The 20,552-nt window shown below is 36.9% G+C and overlaps 5 protein-coding genes across 6 annotated transcripts; 3 read left to right on the plus strand and 2 right to left on the minus strand.

Moving 5' to 3' along the window:
* Nucleotides 1-597: 597 nt before the first annotated feature.
* On the plus strand, nucleotides 598-3,018 carry WRKY55 (WRKY DNA-binding protein 55). Its single transcript, XM_068475100.2, has 3 exons — nucleotides 598-1,061; nucleotides 1,563-1,694; nucleotides 2,312-3,018. Exons 1-3 carry the CDS (start codon nucleotides 631-633, stop codon nucleotides 2,775-2,777), a joined length of 1,029 nt encoding a protein of 342 aa, XP_068331201.2. The 5' UTR covers nucleotides 598-630; the 3' UTR covers nucleotides 2,778-3,018.
* Nucleotides 3,019-3,627: 609 nt separating this feature from the next.
* Nucleotides 3,628-6,651, minus strand: LOC137735656 (WRKY DNA-binding transcription factor 70). Its single transcript, XM_068475101.2, has 3 exons — nucleotides 5,675-6,651; nucleotides 5,160-5,261; nucleotides 3,628-4,224 (listed from the first exon to the last, which is right to left on the minus strand). Exons 1-3 carry the CDS (start codon nucleotides 6,010-6,012, stop codon nucleotides 3,729-3,731), a joined length of 936 nt encoding a protein of 311 aa, XP_068331202.2. The 5' UTR covers nucleotides 6,013-6,651; the 3' UTR covers nucleotides 3,628-3,728.
* Nucleotides 6,652-9,462: 2,811 nt separating this feature from the next.
* LOC137735264 (rhodanese-like domain-containing protein 7) lies at nucleotides 9,463-12,704 on the plus strand. Of its 2 annotated transcripts, XR_015964151.1 has the most exons (6): nucleotides 9,463-9,904; nucleotides 10,359-10,610; nucleotides 10,709-10,807; nucleotides 11,178-11,471; nucleotides 11,586-12,021; nucleotides 12,509-12,704. XR_015964151.1 is itself a non-coding variant. In XM_068474676.2 (5 exons), the coding sequence occupies exons 1-5, from the start codon at nucleotides 9,545-9,547 to the stop codon at nucleotides 11,949-11,951; spliced, it is 1,371 nt and encodes a 456-aa protein (XP_068330777.2). In that variant the 5' UTR covers nucleotides 9,463-9,544; the 3' UTR covers nucleotides 11,952-12,088. The 2 variants fall into 2 exon arrangements, 1 of the variants encoding a protein (XP_068330777.2); XM_068474676.2 differs by lacking the exon at nucleotides 12,509-12,704 and having other exon boundaries at nucleotides 11,586-12,088.
* A 1,144-nt stretch (nucleotides 12,705-13,848) lies between these two features.
* Nucleotides 13,849-17,377, plus strand: LOC137734142 (transcription elongation factor TFIIS). Its single transcript, XM_068473435.2, has 2 exons — nucleotides 13,849-15,616; nucleotides 16,137-17,377. The coding sequence occupies exons 1-2, from the start codon at nucleotides 15,461-15,463 to the stop codon at nucleotides 17,118-17,120; spliced, it is 1,140 nt and encodes a 379-aa protein (XP_068329536.2). The 5' UTR covers nucleotides 13,849-15,460; the 3' UTR covers nucleotides 17,121-17,377.
* Nucleotides 17,378-18,216: 839 nt separating this feature from the next.
* Nucleotides 18,217-18,839, minus strand: LOC148695974 (uncharacterized). The gene has a single exon (XM_088696751.1). The coding sequence runs from the start codon at nucleotides 18,798-18,800 to the stop codon at nucleotides 18,351-18,353; it is 450 nt and encodes a 149-aa protein (XP_088552877.1). The 5' UTR covers nucleotides 18,801-18,839; the 3' UTR covers nucleotides 18,217-18,350.
* Nucleotides 18,840-20,552: the final 1,713 nt, after the last annotated feature.

Genomic DNA, 20,552 nt, shown 5'->3' on the forward strand with positions numbered 1-20,552 from the left:
CAAAAACTCAAAAAGCATAAATGTTTAATCTACAAAAGTCTAAAATGAGGCATCTAATTCTAATTTTCTCTATATTTTCATACCACTTCTTTACCACCTTTTTAATAGAGAGAGAACTCACACGTGTTGGTGGATCCTATCTATATTTAAAAAGTGATACAAATATAGTATGAAAAATATAATAAATGTAGCATTACTCCATAAATTCTAGTACTTTAGATATGTCTTGTCTTGTAAAAATGAAAATGCTCCTAAGGTAGTACCTTCAAACCTCTGAAAATTCTTGAAAAAGGGTCCAACAAAATATTGGTCACAATGAAGCAAGTCTTCTTCTAGACTAAGGAAAAGAGAAGGTTTGAAATTGAAATCTGAATTAAGTAGACCAGCAACTGTTCCAATCTGACCAAGACTTGGTCATATTTGCATACTTTCCAAATTTTGTACCGTGTAAAAGAAACAAAAATACCTTTGAACAATCTCTCAATCTTTTTCAAGGAGCACCAACTCAGAAGAAGCCTCGCAAAAGCAGCGTATATTCACAACACATTTAAATTTCCCCAACCACCACCATAACATGTTCAAATCCAAACCAATCCAAAAGAAAAGCAAAAGCAGCTAGAACCAGAAGCCATGGATGAAATCATTTCTTTAATCCTCCATGGATGCGAGTTGGCTAGAGAGCTTGGAAAAGACCTACCCAACTTGGCCACCCAACCTAACTCACTCTTCAATTCATTGGAAGATATCACAAAGATTTTTGGTTCAGCAAAAGAAAGGGTTTTACATAGTCAAGATTCAAGTAGTAGTTCATATCTTCACAACACTTTAACACTTGAGCACCAGCAGATTGGAACGAGTGTTGAACAATGGCTGAGGCCTAATCCGCAGGCAAGGGATATAATCCAAACCCAACTAGCAGCTGATCGAAACGAAGCGAAGATCAGTGGTGGCATTGATATCCGGGGTTCGGAGGCGGCAGTTAGGGGTTCTCAGGCAGTGGATGTTGTGCCAGCTTCTGACGTGAACATTGCTTCATCAAGATCACAAAGACCGCGACAAAGGTTCGTTTATCTCCAAAATTTGAGAGATTATATTATGTGATTACTTAACATGACCTTAATTTGTGCATGTATAAGTAAAAACATTATGTTAAATTATTGGCACACAAACAAGACAACTCTGTAAAAGATATTGCTTTGTGAGTGTAACTGTGTATGACAGTTGAACAACACAGTGTAGTCTGTATTGTAACGTTATTGTCAATATTGTATTAATAACATGTTCATCTATTGGCGATGATAATATATCGACACATTATCAACAAGAACAGTTGCCTGTCCTAGAGTATGAAAACAAATACGGTAACTTTGCTAAGAAGAGATAAGGAAAATGTATCGGAAGCAGAAGAGCATTACCAGGTTGCTTCTTTGAAAATGACCTCAATAAAGCATATAAACATTACATGGCTTTTACTTTGTGAATCAAGTACTTTCCAAACTGTTTCGGCAGCATGCACTTGTTTTCTAATCATACTATTATATTCATTTTGATTACTTAAATAGGAAAGATCAAGGGTTAATTAGCAAAATGACAGTGCCAGCACCTAGGATCGGAAACACTGAAATCCCACCTGAGGATGGCTTCACTTGGAGAAAATATGGTCAAAAGGAGATCATAAACAGCAGATTCCCAAGGTAATTAATTTGACCATAATCATAGATTAAGGTTAATTATATCTTATTTGACATGTTCAATTCAAGGATATGTCACTTTCTTCTACTTCTCCATCTTAGTGGTTTACCAGGTATGCTATGTATGATAGATAATGGAGCCCTTTAGCTTGTTCGGGTTGGTATAATTAGTGTCATTTTCTTCATGGAATGAAATATTAATTCATACGTGGACCAGACTTGACTTGGTCAGCAATCAATCAGTTTGACCAGAATTTGGCAAACAATATTCAGTTCTTATGACCAATTGCTTCTTAGTAAATGGGAAAACCCATGCCCAGAGTGGAGTGACTTGAGAATGTTCAATTAGTACTATATATTCGCTAAATTCAAATGTTTAGCCACAGTTAACTACTAAATTACTTAATTAATGCAGTTGACGGGTGATTAAGTTTTCTCCCCTTGTATTTTAATGAATCACTTCAATCGCCAAACTATAGAAGAAATAAAAATTCATTATCCGTCAACTATTAATGTCGGTTGCACGTATAACAATTTCATACTTTGTATTTTTCTTTCTCTTCAAAACGCTACTTTTAAATGTTGTTTTACTGATTAATTATATCATGTTTCTTTTTCAGGAGTTACTATAGATGCACCCATCAAAAGTTGTACAATTGCCTGGCCAAGAAGCTTGTCCAGAGGCTAGACGATGATCCCTCGACATTTGAAGTAACGTACAGAGGTGAACACACATGCCACATGTCAGCCACTGCACCTTCAATTCTACCACCCGCAGCTGATCATCATATTACACAAGATCAGTTGGCAGCAACCACTGAGTCTCCAACATCTCGATGGCTTTCCATGGACGTTAACCCTATTAGAGGGGGCAGCAGCAGCGGTGGTATGATAGGTGGCAGTTGTGGCGGCGGTGGTGATGACGTCGGTACATCCACCGGCACACGTTACACCGGTAAAGAAGTTGACTTTCCTGTGATGGATTTGGCTGATGCCATGTTTAATTCAGGCGGCAGCAGCAGCAGTATGGATTTTATTTTCAATTCTGCTGAACGTAGATGGGAGCCAGATGACAAGAAAAATTGAGATCACTAGGCAGGAAATGCTTGTACTTGGGCTGGCAGGTCAATTTTCTTTATAATGTTGTTTAGCCAATGAAAAGATCATGGGAGCTAATTAACCAAATTACTCTCAGTCAGTCATACTAATCTTCTGGGGAGGTTAATTAAAGTAGTTTCACACAGGTGTTTGTAAACTTTTTTTTTCTGGTTAATAGATGTTTGTAAACCTTATTTATTATTTATTTTGAAAAATGGTATTTTGTAGTGATCTAATCTTCGAGAATGATAATCCAAATTCGAAAGCAAGAGAACGAGCACACTGATCTGGCATAGCAGTTTAATTTTTGTTAACTTTTAAAGTGTATACTATATTCATTTATGTTATGTACATGCCCACTTCTTCCATGACAAGTGTGGGATAACCCTAAGGAAGATTTTGAGTTAACGATAGGCTTACACATTAGTTAATGTGGTTTCAGTTTTTCTAACTAACTGATCATGAACATCATTATTAGGATACTCTCTTTTACGACGTCAATAACTTAAACTCAATTAGGTGTGAGATGAAGCAGACATATTGTTCTAGTTGACTAACTGAATCCACTTATGTCCAATTTTTATAAACTTTTAAGTAAAATTAACTTAATTCTTTTTTACTTTACAACTAATGTGCTCGTTAGAGAATCTTTGTCTACTACCACAAATTAGGGTTTTCTTTTTCTCGTACTAATGTGACCGTTAAAGAATTTTTATCTACTGCAACAAATTAGGATTTTCTTTTTCTCGTAATAATATTACTAGACCAAAAACTAATTAGTCGGTTAATATTTGTTTAGTTACATAGCATTGCACTGAACACGATTGATGCGTAGGGATACGAAACCACAATCAACGTGAAACTTATTCTAATTCAAACTGATCATTTACATCATTGTTCAGAAACCCTAGCTACTAGGGGGCTTCAAATTAAACAGCATCAAAACCTATCATTACAAGGAGTTATAGGAAACTCAGCTTCATCAAAATTAATATCACACTCAAAATTAATCGACTTCACCAAATCCATGTCGTCCCACTGCATGTTTGAAACCACATTCTCATTGGAAGACACGCAGATTCCGGCAGGCTCGGATAAACCAAAGTGATCCTTCAAACCAAGCCACACATTGTTGTCCGTTACATCACTCGGTGTCCCCACTTTGGAATCTTCTTGTTTGACGGTGGGAATGGACGACGAGGATGAGCCAAAGAAATTAGGGTTTTGGCGATGTGGGGACCCAGATTCTGAGCTAACAGTCTGAGATCGCCTAGGATCAGGGCCGATGATCGTTGGAGAAGCCTTGATCATGGTTCTGCACGTGTGCTCGCCAATGTAGGTGGTTTGGTAAGTGCGTGGGTTGTCTTGGATTTGTTGGACCTGTTTGGTCGCCATGCAACCTTGATCATACTTTCTTGTGCATCTGAAGTAGGCCCTGTAAATGCGATTATATAGCTGTTAAGAGTCCATTTGGTAACGTTTTTTAAACACTTTATTGTAAAACGTTGTCGTAAAAGAACGACAAAATAAATTTATATTTTTAAAATTTGAGAATGCGTGGACACAAACTTATTCGGTACATAATTTAAATTCAATCCAGTTTGTTTGTTGAATGCCCCTCAATTATTGGGGCCTGGTGCTTTAACTTCATATGTTTGTACTGTGCATCTTTGCAATAGTGAAATGTGAACCCTACTTTTGTTGTAACCACACAATGTGAACACCAACTTTTGTCGTTAGGATTTCCGTACTTCTTTTCTTTGTTTCTTTCTAGTTCTTCCATTTATGAGCTGGATTTAGAACGCTCGTTTATAAGTGTTTTCAAAAGTACTTTTAATCATTTTAAAAGCATTTTCAAACAAGTCAGAACTCATATTGGATGCAAGCTGCCAAGCTAGGTGAAAGTAAGAAATAAAGAAATAGACAGCTAGCGCTTTACCATAATAGTGAAAAATAATTATGCATATGCATCATAGTGCGGTGTTGATTTCTACTAATTCTCAACACCACACCCCCCCCCCTCCCCCGGGTGAACATCTAACTATTTGATAAATAATAAAGATAAAAGTTTAATAATTTGTGTGACTAGAAAATAATAAGTATTACTTAAAAATTATCCATATTTTACCTTTCATTTTTTACTTTTATTTTTTCCTTTAACATACATGGAATTTAACGAGTTATGCAATGCAATAGAATTTTAAACACTAAATATACCCCTATATTATTTGCCACACTGTTTTTCTCTGTGCACATCCATATTTGATTCTACTATTAAAATTGGAAAAAAAATAGATGAGAACATTTTTTTTTTGAATAAATCATTTTCCCCAAAAAATTGTCCATAAATTCTTAAAAATAAAAACAAACCTTGGATATGAAGCTTTGAGGATTATCTTTTGGCCATATTTTCTCCAAGCCTGACCATCTTCAATTTTGGTAGAGATTACTTTCCATGATTGAGATGTCTTTCTGCAACCAAGAAGATGAAATAAACTTATTAGTCTTGGATTTAATTTTTTATTTAATTTTAAAAAATAAGTACTAAATAACTTACACTCATTATTTTTCGAAAACGTTAAATTCTTTTCTAATTGAGTATAAAAAATCCTAATTAACTCAATTAAGAACATTGAGATACGATATAAGGCGATATTTTAAACTATCATGAGCTACAGAAGGGTATTTAAACTCGCTTTCACCGAATAAATACACTGAGCCAACCAACTTAACTCATGTCCGCATATATGTTAAACAAATATATGAAAATTGACAGTACACCCCTGATTTGTGTATCATACTAGCTAGGAAATTAAACAAATAAAAGAAAATGGCTAACAATTATTCACATATTAATCTATGATTAAGATGTTTCAATTCATTACCTCCTCTTGTAGCAACCTCTCCGATCCTTGAAAGCCTGAGTCTTTGGACTCTCACCGGAACCTTCAGAGCTCCGGTCACCGCAATGCGAGTGCTCCACATGGGAAGGTTCAGGCTTGACCTGATAAACCTCACCGGAAGCAGCAGACTGGTGATCGTCATGGCCGTCAGAAGCAGTCAGAACAGAGAGACTCTCTGTGAATGTTGTCATGATCTTCATCAAAAGCTCCTCCGCCGATCCACTATCTCCGAACGGCTTGTGGAGCAGATTCTGAAGCTCCACCGCCGTCTTCCGGCCTTCAAGTAGTTCCTCGATCAGTCTCTTGTGGTTGGTTCCCATTCGTTCCAGGATGCTCTGCTTTTGCTCTGTTTCTAGCTTTAACTCCTCTGTTCTCTCTCACTGTTTTTGAGTAAAAATAAGAAATGGGTTTTGTTTGGATGGAACCACTATTGGGATTGCTTTTGAAATGATTAAAAGCGTTTCTTACCGTATTTGACGGTTTTTAGTAAAGAAAAAGCTTTCATTAGCTTCTAGATAAAGCGTTTCTTAACGGAAGTGCTTCTTACGGAAACAGTTTCAAACAAACTATTGGAGAGTGGGAAGTGATTCATGAAAGATGAGAAAAATGGCTTGTAGACTGCTTCTCTTTGTTTGCTCTGTTTGTGTGTGGAAAAAGGAAAATTTTGAATTGGGGTTTGTTTGGATGAGGTGAGAGAAGGGGATGTGGTTTTATGATATGTGAATGGGAAGGTGGGAAGCAATTCATAGGAAGTTGCAAGGAAGGAGGTGAAATCCCTCTTCACATAATTCCATGATTAAAGTGAGAAATTTCCAAACAAATCAAATGCTTTGCCTACAAAGCTGATGTGATGTCATGGTGGTGATGCAAAAGCTTACATCATTGGTAATTTACATGTTATTTTCCTATCCAACTGGCAGGCTGTGCAAAGTATTTACTTTTTGAGTGTTGTTTCGTGCAATAAAGTTTGTGTAATTATTCAATGCATATCCATTTCTTAGATTCTTGCTGGATACACTTCGACCAAAAATCTTTGTAGTTTATGTTTTCACTAAGAGCATCTGCAATGGTTAGGCTAAAAACCAAATATTTTAGCCCGAAAAATTTAGCTTTTAGCCCAGAAACAGTTTTTTTACTCCAACCGTTCTAGCCTAAAATTTTAGTCCGGGATTATTAAATAATGAACTTAGGCTATTTTTTTTTGTTAAATTAAATTTTTTTTTAAATAAATAAATATGTAGACTATCGTAAATTAATTTTATAAACATTTTAATCTAAAACAATTTAAATTCAGATAAATATTGGGTGGAGTCCACTCCGATTTCTGGGCTAAATTTGGGGGGGAATTTGGCCTTGGTTTAGCATTTAGCATTTAGCCCAAATTTTCCCCTTGGGTTGGAGTGGGTTTGGGGGGAAATTTTAGGGGGTAATTTAGCTTTTAGCTCACCATTGGAGTTGGTCTAAGAGAATTGCTACCGACATTCGTCCTGAAAAGCAATTTTCTATAAACTCGTTGACCATCTAGAGTTGAGAAATGCTAAACGAACTCATTTAAATGTGAGATTGTTCATTAATTTTATGTCGCTTCACAATTTAATGTTAATATGTAACAGAAAGTCTATGAAGAGTCACAGTTTTAAGAGGCAATCTCTTTACGTTTCTCAATTAATCAAGGCGTACACTCTAGATGGCCAACGACTCCAAGGAGGATTGCTTTCAAAGATTAATCAACTTTCATAACCTATGACTAATCATAAAGATTGGAATTGATGTACCCTCACTCTCACAACAACTTTCTATGAAATTTATTTCATTGTCACAGCATGAAACTCACCACAAACAGAGCTTTCTAATATCTTTAACCTTAACCGGGGATATTTTTGATTGGGCAATGCGTTTGGACATTTCTGATGTTAATATAAAAAAAGAGGTGGGAGATTAAAACGTTACAAAATATACATAGTTGCAATGAAACCCTAAGCTGTTAACTTGGTGGCCAAACAAAAATGTTACTTTGACTATATTTTTTATATCACATTTAAATCGCCTTTCTAATAGAAATGACATCCGCATGTGTTGGCGAGTCTTACTTTACTATATTGGAAAGATGAAACAAATGTGATATGGTAAATGTGATAAACGTATACTTATTGGGGGGCCAAAATTTCCCAAATACAAATAGAGGTATTCGCCGATTCTCTTGAATCTGTAAGGAGCTGCCAATCATACCCTCTCTCCGGTTGAACTTTAATTTTAGCCAATACCCTTATGAACATTTATAATTTGCCAATTCCTTCATGAACTTTAATTTCTCCCCTAAACACTAAAATTCAACACAAAAAGTGTACGGAGTAAACTAGTGGAAGAGAAGAAAAAGAAAAACAATATGTTGTCCACATTAGAAATAAAATTATCTTTTTACAATTTTAAAATTAGAAAAATTATTCAATTATAAAAGTTCAGAAGATAATAAGTTAAAACTAAAATTTAACTAAGAAATTAATCAATTACAAAAATTTGGAGAGATAATTTACTAAAATTATAGTTAGTGGAAAAGAAAATCGACAGACATCCTGTTCAAATACTGCGACGTGGGCCGTATTAGGACCATCACTTGTCAATGTAACCCTTTCCCCTTTGAAAACTATATATTTTATATATTACATAATATTATAATGTAACTCCGCCAGCCTTTCATCCACAGGTGGAGAGGCCTAATTGGCTTATCGGTCCATTGATCATCGTACGACACTCTTAAAAAAACAACTATTTTATTCAAAAACTATAGATTCTTTGGAATTGTTTTTGAAGTGGTTAAAGTCTTCAACAGCCGGTCCCGCTTACATCCAATCACTGATGAATATGTGTTCAAATTTTGATTATTTTAATTAAAATTTGGACACGTGTTCATCCGTGATTGGATTTAAGCAGGACCGGCTACTGAGTTTACAACAACCAAGTCTAGTTCGTTAAAGACGCATTTTATGAATTTTATTTTGGAATTAATTTATAGTAAAAATATAAGCAAATTATGAAAAAACATTCGAAGTGTTTACTCTTACAAGAAATACTTAGTGTTTTTAAAACTCAGAAACGTTTTCTCTAAACGAACCCTAAGTAATATCACACTTAAATAATGCTAAGTAAACTAATTAAGTAACTCAGTATTACAGTTTAATGATATTCTTCTTCACTTGTATGCGAGATGTTTGATTTTCGCCAAAGATGAATTTGAACCACATTATTGTTAGTCCATTGTGAGACTTAACCCTCTCCTTAGGGAAGATGATCCTCTCCGAATCCACTTTGTGGGGATCTTAGACATTCCCACATTCTAACCATTTATCATACATCGTGCGACCAGTTTTCGTAAAGTACTATTTATGTTTAATTTTAAATAAAAAAATCAAATGATTTCTGATGGTACAATGTACTATGAATGATTAAGATGTAAAAGATATCTAAGATCCTCACAATTTAAATTTGGATAGAGTCCAAATCCTTCTGTATTTGTAATATTATTTATTTAAAAGAAAAAATAAAAAGTAAGATAGTGACAACACATAAGTAATAATTTAAGTAATAATCTCATTACTTAAGTAATACTTTTATATTATAATTTATAAAATATTATTAAATTTTATTTTAAGATTAGCCATTCAAATATCCAATTCGTCACTTTTTACAATACAGACAATATACGGCGCCTTGATTGGATAAAGCCACGCATCTAACCCAACATACAGCCGGCACGTGGTCCCGCCGTTAATTGTAAATTGACACGTCGAGAGCAATACGGAAACCTAACGAACGCAGCGCCGTATGTGACCCTTGCCTCCCGCGGTCGACTCCATGCTAAGCTGGAGGTCACCTCCATCACTGTCGCTGAGGATGCTATGGTTACCTCCACTGCACTCCGTAAACCCTAACCCTAGATTGCATCCCGCCTCTTCAGTTTCGCCGCCCTCCAATCGAGATCCTCAGTCGTTTTTCAACCCTAGGATTCCGGTCTCCGATTCTCGCGGCGTCCCTCAAAGCATGACGCTTTCCAGGTGCTTCTCCGGGCCCACCAGTCCGGTCCCGATTCCGAGCTCGCCCGAGTCGGATAACTCGGATTCGCAGATTCTCGTCGTGGTCTCCTTCTACAAGTTCGCTGATTTTGCCGACCATGCTTCTCTGCGGCAACCATTGAAGCAGCTCTGCGAAGAACTGGTACCCGCATTTCATCTGCATTTCTATATTTTCTTAAGTTTTAGTTTGTTAATGGTTAATTTCCATGAAATTTTAAATTTCAAATCTTCAGGCATTGTTGGACTACTGGGGATTAAAGCTTTGTTGGGTTAATTAACTTAATTTGGGTGAGATTAGAAGATGTCAAAATCAATTTTGGTTGGCTAATGGCTAATTAGATATGATAATTTGATAAAGTCTGGCATTTTTTGTCAATTTATTCCAAGAAAAGACTTAGTGGGAAAAGGCTTTGTTGTTGTTGTTGTATTGTTTAGATTCTTAATTTGTGCTTAGCAATTCTCAAAAGACTTCATTTTTACAGGATTATAATTAATCCGTGACATTGCATCTTCGTGTGGTTTTATTCGGTTCTGTTTTACTCTTCCGGAGCTTATGTACTGTCCATTTTGTACCTCACTAAGCTGATCGTCACCAGCGTGTTTCAGGCGGTATCATACTTGCCCGCGAAGGGATAAATGGGAGCATTTGTGGGACAAGAGAATCGGTGGAGAAAGTTCTTGAGTTCATCCAAAATGATGACTGCCTTGAGGGACTAAGAAGATTGGAGTCACCTGTGAGTCCTGAGGAGGAAGCTATTCATCACGGGCACACTAGCAGCTCTCCTCTGGCAGCAGGGGAAGACGCGCCCTTCAGATGGGATCATGTGAGGGTCAAGTTGAAGAAGGAGGTACGGGTTAAAATAAGTCTTGATTGTGAACTTGTGGGTACATTTTGTTTTCTCATTTATGAGGTGGTTCTTATTTTCTCCTTGCACATGTTTATCAGATTGTTAGTCTTGGAATGCCTGATGTATCGCCAATTGAAAAGGTCGGAAAGTATGTGAGTCCACGGGATTGGAATGCATTGATTAGTGATCCAGATACAGTGAGTATTTTCTTCCTTGTGTTGGTGTCTTTATAGTATGTCACTAAGCTGTAATCAATTCGCAGAATGTATTCCGTGCTTTTGCTTTTGAGTTCAGTTTTTATTTTTATTTTTATTTTTGAGTAGTCTATACCAAACTAAGCAGTATATTGTCCAACGTTACCAAGTACATTAAAAAACTTGACCTTCATGACTCGCTCTTAATTCTGACAAAATCATGTTTTTTAGCAGCTTGATATGGACCATAAAGAATTTACAGTATTTTTATGAAGTTTTGATGGATGCTGGCATTTAATCTTTGTGAAAATATTACCATCAATGTCAAGTTCACCTACACACTATCTTAGTCCCGACACATGTATATATCCAGGTGGTTATTGATGTGCGCAATAATTACGAAACTAGAATAGGGAAGTTCAAGGGAGCAGTTGATCCGTGCACTAAAGCATTCCGAGAGTTCCCATCTTGGGTAGACGATCTGTTTCAACCTTCAGAATCAGAGAATGGTCATTCGGAGGTGAAACTCAACAGTCCAAATGAAAGCATCAACAGTCAGCTCGAGATATCAAAACCAAAAACACCTCCGAAAGTTGCCATGTACTGTACTGGGGGAATTAGATGTGAGAAAGCTTCAAGTTTTCTCCTCAGCAAAGGCTTCGAAGAGGTGAATGTCTTTCAAGCTCTATTTTATGCCACATATTATCTGTAGGAAAGGATTAGTTTGTGAAGGATAAAACGAACTTGGCTGATAGTTTGATTTGGATCGTGTGTTTCTCAGGTTTATCATCTAGAAGGCGGAATTCTGAAGTATCTTGAGGAAGTTCCACGGACGGAGAGCCTGTGGGAGGGAGAGTGCTTTGTCTTTGACAAGAGAGTCTCGGTTGAGCATGGGTTAGCACAGGGAACTCACAAATTATGCTACGGGTGTAAGCAACCGGTCAGTGATGCAGATATGGAGTCTCCTCAGTGGGAATACGGAGTTACTTGTCCGTACTGTTTCTTGTCAAAATCTGATGAAGAGAAGGATAGGGCAAGAGCTCGACAAAGGCAATTTGAGACATGGGGGATCATCGGTGGTCCGGACAAGGGACGCAAACCGGATAGTACCAAGCAGAGCTCTACTCATCTCTCAAATTCAGTTTGAATAGGTTTAGAGAAGGAAAGAGAATGTTTTTGAAGATTTTTTTTGAAGGAACTTTAACGAAAAGCTCCTGGTACTGTCATTTTAACGAAAAATCACATTTTTACATTAAAAAGTCAATACTAGTATTATTCATTTTATCCTTTATTTTATCTTTATTGTTTAAACTTAAAGTTTTCAAACTTTTTTTATTAGTTTTCTTTTATTTGAATCATAGGATCAAGCAAAAAATTTTATATTGTGATTGGAACATGAATGGTATATCACGTGTTTTTATATAAGTAGTAGAAAATTTTATTAAAATTATTAACTTTTTAACACATGTATATCATATTATTTGTATAATAATTTATGGTGTATTATCATGTGTTTTGATCATACAGAAAAATCTCTCTATTACTAGAGACTTATACATTAATGGACTCCAAGCTGTTTTGGCCCATTAAGCGTTGGGCATTTAATTTTAGGCTTGTTATTCCTTATTTATGTCCTTTTAAATTTTTTTATTAATTTTTCTAATTTTAAAAGTGTTTTTAAAAGTGTTAATTGGATGACTTTAGGGTCCCGCGGTAATCAACGGCGGAAGATTGTTAAGCAACGAGTTACAGTCAGTAGAAGATTCCATCTTTATCATGCTAGCGTACATTTTGCCACTGATTCGACACATTATGCGGACTGAGAAACAAAGATTTCCTTCATTTAATTCGGGTGATATTTTAGGGTTAGGGCTGAGAATACAGAAAATCGGAGGAAATGGCAGGTGAATTGAGCATGTTCAAGTTCGTGAAGCCAAGGCTTCGTCCCCATACTACCGATGTCCAAGCCGCCGCCGCGTGGGGCGTCGCCGCCTTTACCGGTGCCCTTTGGCTCGTCCAGGTCTGTAAACTTTCATCCCTGTCCTTCAATGTTCATCGTAAATTCTTGGCCAGATTTGTTTAGTACTGTTTAAATTCAATTTTAAATAAAATAAATTACAATGATTTCTGATCGCATGATATACGATGATCTGAGGATTTCAGAATCTTCACAAAGGAATCCAGCGAGGATCCTTACTCGATTTTTCACGCGCTCTGTTCGATCGCGCCCTTAATCTTCTTTTTGAAATAAATCATTTCTCGTGTGCTAATTTGATCAAAGATTATCAAAAGTCCATGATTTTTTAAACAATTGTAGCGTTGAGATTGCGGATGATGAATCGATTTGCATGGAAACGGAGGATTGGACTGCAGATTTTACTGTATTTCTGCGAATTTGAATTATTTTTGCTAGAATTTCTGGTTCATTACTTTTAATTATTGATAATTATTAATTACAGCTGATTCCCATGGCTTCAAATCCTGATGAATGTGTTTTCTGATTGAGTAATCTGCTTGTTGCTGAAACTTTAATCGGTTTATCATTTCAAAATCGTGCTATACTGTTTTCCGCTGAGAAGGTACCGAGTAGCACAATTGGAGATTTGTTTTAATTTGCTATGTGTGAAAGAATTACAATCATTAGCAGATGATCATAATCCTGTAAAAGTAAAGAACTAAAATCGTTAGCCACGGAGCACCATTCGTTGGATTCCTGCCGGAGGATGCATTTGAGAGTTATGTTTGGATGAAATCCATCTACAATTTGGTGCACAAGTTGCAATTTATCATGTTTTCATTATTAATTTTCTCAAATTTCGACCTGTCGGAAGTTCCATGAACTTCTCCAACTTAGCCGGAAGGCGATGAGTTTTTGTAAGCTCTGGTTTTGTTTTGCACTTTCCCAGAGCCTATGTTTGCATCATTGTTATTTTCCCTTTATAAGTTATTAATCTAACAATTACGTCTAATATTTTGTAATTTTGTTTTGCAGCCGTTTGATTGGATTAGGAAGACCTTTATTGAGAAGCCAGAGCCTGAAGCTAAGTGAGGAAGGGAATTGAACATTCTGGTAAAACTTTTCGGTTTATGTTATGTGGATTGAGCTGTGTTTTGATGAAACTACCAAGTGGAGGAGTTTATGCAAATAATCATGTACTTTCGTACCCTTGATCATCGTTAATTACATGCTGATCATCGTTAATTACATGCAAAGGCCTTTCTTTGCATTATCTTACCAATTCCAGGGTCTTTGTTTGTGCATTCTTGCAGTTTACTTTCTTCTTAACTCTGTTTTGTTTGACATGTGAATGTGATCTCTAACCCTCTAAACAAATAACCATGTAAAATTCCACACATTATGTAAATGAAACAAGCCGTTCCTTGTCCATTCCTCTTGCAGATAAATTACTGTCTGACATGTTTGCAAAACTTATTTATTCTTTTCTGATTTTAACGGAGTTACTTTTGCATATATGTTAGACAATGATTTGCATTTTTAAAGAAAATAGCTCATTTACGTGTCAGATAGTGATTTGAAGTTGAAGAGAAATGACTCTTTAATAGCTTTCTGTCGAAATTTGGGAGTTCGTAAATCTCCTTTGCATATTAAAGCTTATGAGTCATGCTCTCTTAAGGTCCTCATTTTGAGGACTTGTAAGGACCAAATGCATATTAGCGAAAAATTATATTAGTTTAGATCCAGTGGTTTAAAATATTTAACACTTAATAAAGTAAAAAAAAAAAAAAAAAGAGTTTTCTAATGGTTGATAAATTTTTTATTGGTTTTGCTTTATTAAGTTGTCAAATATTTGAAGCTTTTTGAATCTAAACTATTATAATTTTGTGATTAATATGCATTTGGTTCTCAGGTCTTCAAAATGAGAACTTTAGGAGAGTGAGTAGGATTGTAAAGTGTAAGAAGTGATTTTCGCACTCTTTTTTTTTTCTGCATTTCTCCTCCTTTCTCTAATCTTTGGATTGAACAAAGAAAAATCAAGGGACAGAAATAAAGAGAGAAGTACAAGGGGAATGTTGAAGCGACTCTCATGCAATATTTTTGTATTTGGGTCATGGATTGGAGACCAAAGCCCATCATCCCTTATAAGATGCCCCATTTGCCTTCAATTCCAAAATGGGTACCCGACCCAGCTGGGATAGGCTAAATTTTTTATTTAATTTTAAATAAAATAAAAAAAAATAAAAGAGAAAAGTGCACAGTACCGAACTCAATCTATGGATTCCATACTATTCTAATTTTAGGTTTCGGTAGTTGGTAGGTAGACTCGAGAAGGCGCGGAACTCGACGCGCCAAACTCCAAAACAAACGTAAGAAATTGGACACAAACAGAAAAACCGAACCCTAAAACACACGCGGCACAACGTCGGCCGTCCGATCTCCAGATCACAGTATGATATAGTCTAAACGTTTGTTCGCCTCTCCAAAACAGACCAGGACATTTTGCCGGAAGCAAAATAGAGGGGAGGACCTTCGACAGTCCCAATCTCTCTCTCTCTCTTTCTCTCCACTCGCTCTCTAGGTTTCTTACTCCCCCGTCGATTTGGTTTCTAGGTTTTCTGGGTTTCTTTCCCTTCGATTCACTGATCAAAGGGTGGATTTTGTTCGTTAATTTAGAAGAAAAATTGGAATTGGGGGAGATGGAGAAGGAGCTTCTGGAGTTGTTCGACGCCGTGAAGAAAACGGCGGACGCCGCCACATCTTGCGACGGAGGAGCCGAGGAAAGCCAATGCCTTGAGGCCTTCGAGCAGCTCAGGAATTTTCCCGTCACTCATCAAATCCTCGTCTCAACCCAAGTACGTTCCTTTTTCTTTTTGTCCCCAATTTAATTTGATTTTTTTTTTTGTCAAAATATTGTTTTGATTTTATTCTCCGCTGTTAAGTCAATTACTCATATCTAGATTACACGAATCAATTTTTTTTTATCTAAAAGTTTAATTATCCTATTATTTTCTCTTGTTTTTTAGAAGAAATTTGGTAGACTAAAACAATTTGAACGTATTATTCATAGACCAGAATTTATCTTCCATAAGAAATAAAGCTGCAATTTCTGTGTCCTAATTTGAAATGTCACATTGGTCTGTGGATTCAACTTTTCCGTAAATTTTGGTATGCAGTTTTAGCTCTTAGAGACGTAGATTTTAGCAGCTTTTAAGATTAAATTGAAGTTCAGTATCTAGATGATGCCCTGTCCATGGCCAAGAGGGGTTGTTTGTTTAGTTGTAGATTGTTCTGCGTTGTCTAAATCTTTTTCTATGGGGCATGGGTGAAATTGGGTTTGAGGTTTGTTCTGACCTTTGATATGTAATTTTCCAGGTTGGGAAGCGTCTTCGGCATCTCACAAAACATCCTAGAAAGAAAATCCAGTCTGTTGCTTCTGGCCTGTTGGAGAAATGGAAAGAGATTGTTATGACTGAGGTAGAAAAAACTGTGAAAAATGTGAACTTGGAGAGAATAGACTCTCTAAAACGTGATTCTCCACGTGCCGACAGCCCCAGGCCTGAGAAGGTTCAGAAGACATCTGCTGTGAAGGTTGAGAAGGTTTCCAAGGCTGAACCTGTTGAGGTTAAGAAGGTTGATCGTGATGTCAAGCCAAGATCTGAGAATGCTTATGGTTCCGGAACTGTCAAAACAGAAGGGAAGGTTCCAAATCTTAATCCTGTCAAGACTGAGAAATCTGCTTCAGCGGAGACTGTTAAGGTTGAAAAGGTAGCCAAAGAAGTGAAGAAACCAGCACTCAACTCCTCTGGTCCCCCAAAGTTAACCTCTATGATTAAGTGTAATGATACAGCTCGGGACAAAGTAAGGGTACTGCTGCATGAGGCTTTGTCAAAGGTTGCTGCGGAGGGTGATGAAAGGTTTGCCGATGAGGTGAATGCAGCTGATCCTATTCGAGTAGCTGTCACTGTGGAATCTTTGCTCTTTGAGAATTGGGGTGGTTCCACCGGCTCTCAGAAGGCTAAATATCGATCTTTGATTTTCAACTTGAAGGACCAAAAGAACCTAGATTTCCGGAGAAAAGTTCTGCTTGGACATATCAAGGCAGAGAGGCTCGTGAACCTGTCAACAGCGGAAATGGCAAGTGATCAGAGGCAAGAGGAGACCAAGAAGCTTGAAGAAAAAGCATTGTTTGAGTGCGAGCGTGGAGGTGCACCAAAAGCCACAACCGATCAATTCAGATGTGGTCGGTGTGGGCAGCGCAAGACCACCTACTACCAAATGCAGACCCGGAGTGCGGATGAACCTATGACAACATATGTAACATGTGTAAACTGCAATAACCGTTGGAAGTTCTGTTAGGGATTCTTGTAGGAGCCATGGCCATTTTATTGCCATTTTGACGTCGTAAGTCGTAAGTTAAGAGTCATAAGACGTGCAGTTTGTAGCGTGGTTGTGCGATTAGGGCAGATGGACGAACGGGAACTAGTCGGACGATTCCCATTCGAGTATTGTAGCATGTAGAACTCTTTCTTCAATCATGTTTTCATCTTTTAGGGTCGGTAGGCTTAATTTGTATGGGGATGCTTTTATTGAATTGACTCTCTTCTTTTCTTACATTTGTTTAGGGATTGTGGTGTCGTTTCAGGGTGTGGGGTGTGTTATTTTTGTTGCGAGTTACCAAAAGAGGTTGGTTACAATTTTGATGTTGAAAAAGTAGTGATCTTCAAGCTCTCGTTTTCTCTTTCTGTAATTTTCTTTTGTTTCCGTCTCTTGATTCTCGTTGGTTTATTCAATTCAAATATTAGAAAAATTGAAGACAAGAGGGAGTGCATATATAATTTTTCTTCCAATCATAAGCTTTTGTTGTTGGTTTGCTTTTGGCTGTGGAAGCAAGTGCTTTTAGCAATACTGCAACTTGCAAGTGTGTTTCTCCAGCAGAATTTGGAAGCGCATAAATTGGGACAATTTGAACCACAAGTGCTTTTATAATCAGGAAAGCACTAGAAAACGGTTGGGAGCTTTCTAGTCACACTCAATTTTTATCTCAAGACATCCATAATTCTGCCGAACAATAATGATAAATTCGGTGGATAATACCGAATGTGAAAGTATTTGAAAGTGATGATTCGGTGGGTTCTTGCCGAATAATTTATAATGCAGTAAACATCGTTTATTTTGTAAGTACTTTTAGCCTTCTAACCCTCCCTTGCTTTTACATACAACTTTTTTTTAGTACATCAATATTTTTAGACTAAGAGGAAGGGAACATCAACTAAGCCGAACAACTTAATTCAATATTGAATTTACCATCCAACTAAACCACACAATGAACAATCTAATTCAATATTAAATTCGTCATTCCCGAGACTTCCAAGTAAAAGGAATACCAACAGACCGCAGTACTGAATGATTGATTTTACATATAACTAATACTTCTTGAAATTAAAACATACTATAAGGATCTAATGGCGTTTTGGATTCATTGCACACCAAAATTATCAAAACAATCGTTATATATTGGAACAAACACTGGACGAACGATTCGATTATTACAACCATCAGCATTCATAAATAAATAAGAGAAACAAATCACGATTGGGAACGTTTCTTGAGAGCCTGAAAAACCCTAGAGCTCTTGTAAAATATTTGAGCCCTTCTGTTGTAGTCGTCGGGTTCTTTGCCTTCGTCTTCCCCCATGATCGCCTCACGCTCCAAACACTCCAGAAGCTCCACCATTCCTCTATCTCCGCACTTCTCGCTCCACCTCCCGTCCCTCATCCACTCCGCTCCTTCTTCCGCCCGCAACTCCGCCTCCAACTCGCTTTCCACCTCGGCTGAGCATCCCTCGTCTCCGCACCTCGCCGCCACCGCCGGTTTCTTGCGGTCCAAGCTTTCCTGCCTTAAGATCGCCCCATGGTTCTGCCAGTTCCTAGGTCTGAACCCTAAATTGTTGGGAGTTGCAGGGGTTTTGGCTGTGCGTGTGGGGAGGATGGAAGGGCAGAAATTGTGCGTTTTTGTGTGGCACAGAGAGAGCTCCATTTTTGAACCCTAGTTTTTTAGCCAATGTGGTTGGTTGGGTTGGGGAGGTAGATATATATATAATAAATAGTATAGATAAAGGCTTGGAGGGGGTGACAGGGTGGCGGTGTTCTTGTTGCTCCACGTGTCCATTTTGGACGCGTGACATGGTGGGGAGGCACGTGTTTGTTAGAGGTTTCGAGCATCGAGGTGATGCTTGCAGAGCGTGTGGGGTGGTTTTATTTGTTGTCGACGAGAAATTTTTAGTTGTAACGGAAATACAAGTAGTATATTACGTATTTTAATAGGAATGATTAGAAATTTTATTTTTAAGTTATTAACTTTTTACCATATATATATTACCATTTGTATAGTGGTACGTGATGTATTATCCCGTTTACTGGTTATACTGAAAAATCTCTCGTTGACACAAAGAGGCACACTTTTCAAAGTGTCATGGCCCACGTCAGCCCTCCGAACCCTTGCTGATCTATTCTTTGTGCCTAATTCAAGGCAACGACTTGACCAAAAAAAATAAAATAACAATAATTATTCAAGGGAACGATAATTAAATGTTAATCTTATCTGATAACAAAAATAGAAGAAACGTCTTACCAATTGTTCAAGTGAAGGGATACCTTTGGCATAATTGAATTAACAGTTTCCACGATGATAGAGTAGTAGGAAGATAATTTTTGTAGTAAAAAAAAATTTAAAGTCATGTAATGAAGTCTGTTAGCAATTAAGCCTAAAATTAAAAGTTTCGAAACTCTCCGTTCTTCCCTTAAGTTGGAATATCTATCCTCCTTGTAGGACATTTTTACTTAATAAAATCCGAGGAAGAATCAAAGAATTTAGAATAGGAGAAGTGTAAATAAACGAAATCCAATCAACTAGCCTCCTAATTGATACGATCCTTTATTTTAAGTATTTGTTTACGGAATTCAAAAATATATTAAACAAGTTTCCGATTTTATATGTATTAACAGCACAAAGTTCAGAAGTAAGAAACCAATGGTTTTAAGTCTCTCCTACCTTAGGAAAGGGACTCGTCAACGAAGAACCCTAATCAGATAAAATGTCACGCTCTTTCCTCCTGCTTGGAAACTTCACATTTGAAGAGAATCCTGCTTTGTTTACTTTTTGTTTGTTTGATTTGATTGGAAATCTTGCTCAACTTGTGATTGATTCTGTGAATAGGCAGGAACCAAATTACTACATACCATAACTATTCTGTGTGTCAGAAACATAATCTAATACAATATATGCTTAATATGTTTAGTTGGAAATTAGAGATTATTCAGTGTGCTGGAAACATGACCAGTACATCATGTATTATACTATAATGACAAATAGTGTACCAAACCACGTTCCCGGCACACTGAAAAATTTCCCCATACATATGGATGGGTCAAGCACGCTTGACGTCATCGTTTTTGTATTTTCTGAAATCTTTCATATTCCTTGCCACAGTTTCCACAAAGAATATGACATGCGGATAAGCCCACCCAATACTACGCTTTCAGTATTGACAAATCAATTTAATTTTTTGGATGTGAAAGTTTCGACTTCGTCGAAATGAACCAACAATAATTTAGTTCTAAGCTCATCATATATGAGTCGAGCTAAGACTAAAAAAATATCAATAAATTTTAGTGCAACTAGTACCGGCCGCAAATCAATTTTTAGACCAAAAGAATACTACAGAGAGGGATTTAGAATTTAGTGACTGGTATCTGTGTAATTAGCATTAGACATCCAAAAAATTAGCAA

This window comes from Pyrus communis, chromosome 7, assembly GCF_041283825.1.
Source record: "Pyrus communis isolate YQ-2024b chromosome 7, ASM4128382v1, whole genome shotgun sequence".
Classification (NCBI taxonomy): domain Eukaryota; kingdom Viridiplantae; phylum Streptophyta; class Magnoliopsida; order Rosales; family Rosaceae; genus Pyrus; species Pyrus communis.

Bases quoted from the DNA above. Each gene is read 5' to 3' on its own strand.
- WRKY55 (XM_068475100.2), top strand. From the start codon at position 631: ATGGATGAAATCATTTCTTTAATCCTCCATGGATGCGAGTTGGCTAGA. The intron at 1,062-1,562 runs GTTCGTTTATCT...TTACTTAAATAG, and splicing joins TCACAAAGACCGCGACAAAG to GAAAGATCAAGGGTTAATTA. The intron at 1,695-2,311 runs GTAATTAATTTG...TTTCTTTTTCAG, and splicing joins ATAAACAGCAGATTCCCAAG to GAGTTACTATAGATGCACCC.
- LOC137735656 (XM_068475101.2), bottom strand. From the start codon at position 6,012: ATGGGAACCAACCACAAGAGACTGATCGAGGAACTACTTGAAGGCCGG. The intron at 5,262-5,674 runs GTAATGAATTGA...TCTTGGTTGCAG, and splicing joins AGAGGTTGCTACAAGAGGAG to AAAGACATCTCAATCATGGA. The intron at 4,225-5,159 runs GTTTGTTTTTAT...TCGCATTTACAG, and splicing joins CTCAAAGCTTCATATCCAAG to GGCCTACTTCAGATGCACAA.
- LOC137735264 (XM_068474676.2), top strand. From the start codon at position 9,545: ATGCTAAGCTGGAGGTCACCTCCATCACTGTCGCTGAGGATGCTATGG. The intron at 9,905-10,358 runs GTACCCGCATTT...GATCGTCACCAG, and splicing joins AGCAGCTCTGCGAAGAACTG to CGTGTTTCAGGCGGTATCAT. The intron at 10,611-10,708 runs GTACGGGTTAAA...CATGTTTATCAG, and splicing joins GGGTCAAGTTGAAGAAGGAG to ATTGTTAGTCTTGGAATGCC.
- LOC137734142 (XM_068473435.2), top strand. From the start codon at position 15,461: ATGGAGAAGGAGCTTCTGGAGTTGTTCGACGCCGTGAAGAAAACGGCG. The intron at 15,617-16,136 runs GTACGTTCCTTT...GTAATTTTCCAG, and splicing joins AAATCCTCGTCTCAACCCAA to GTTGGGAAGCGTCTTCGGCA.
- LOC148695974 (XM_088696751.1), bottom strand. From the start codon at position 18,800: ATGGAGCTCTCTCTGTGCCACACAAAAACGCACAATTTCTGCCCTTCC.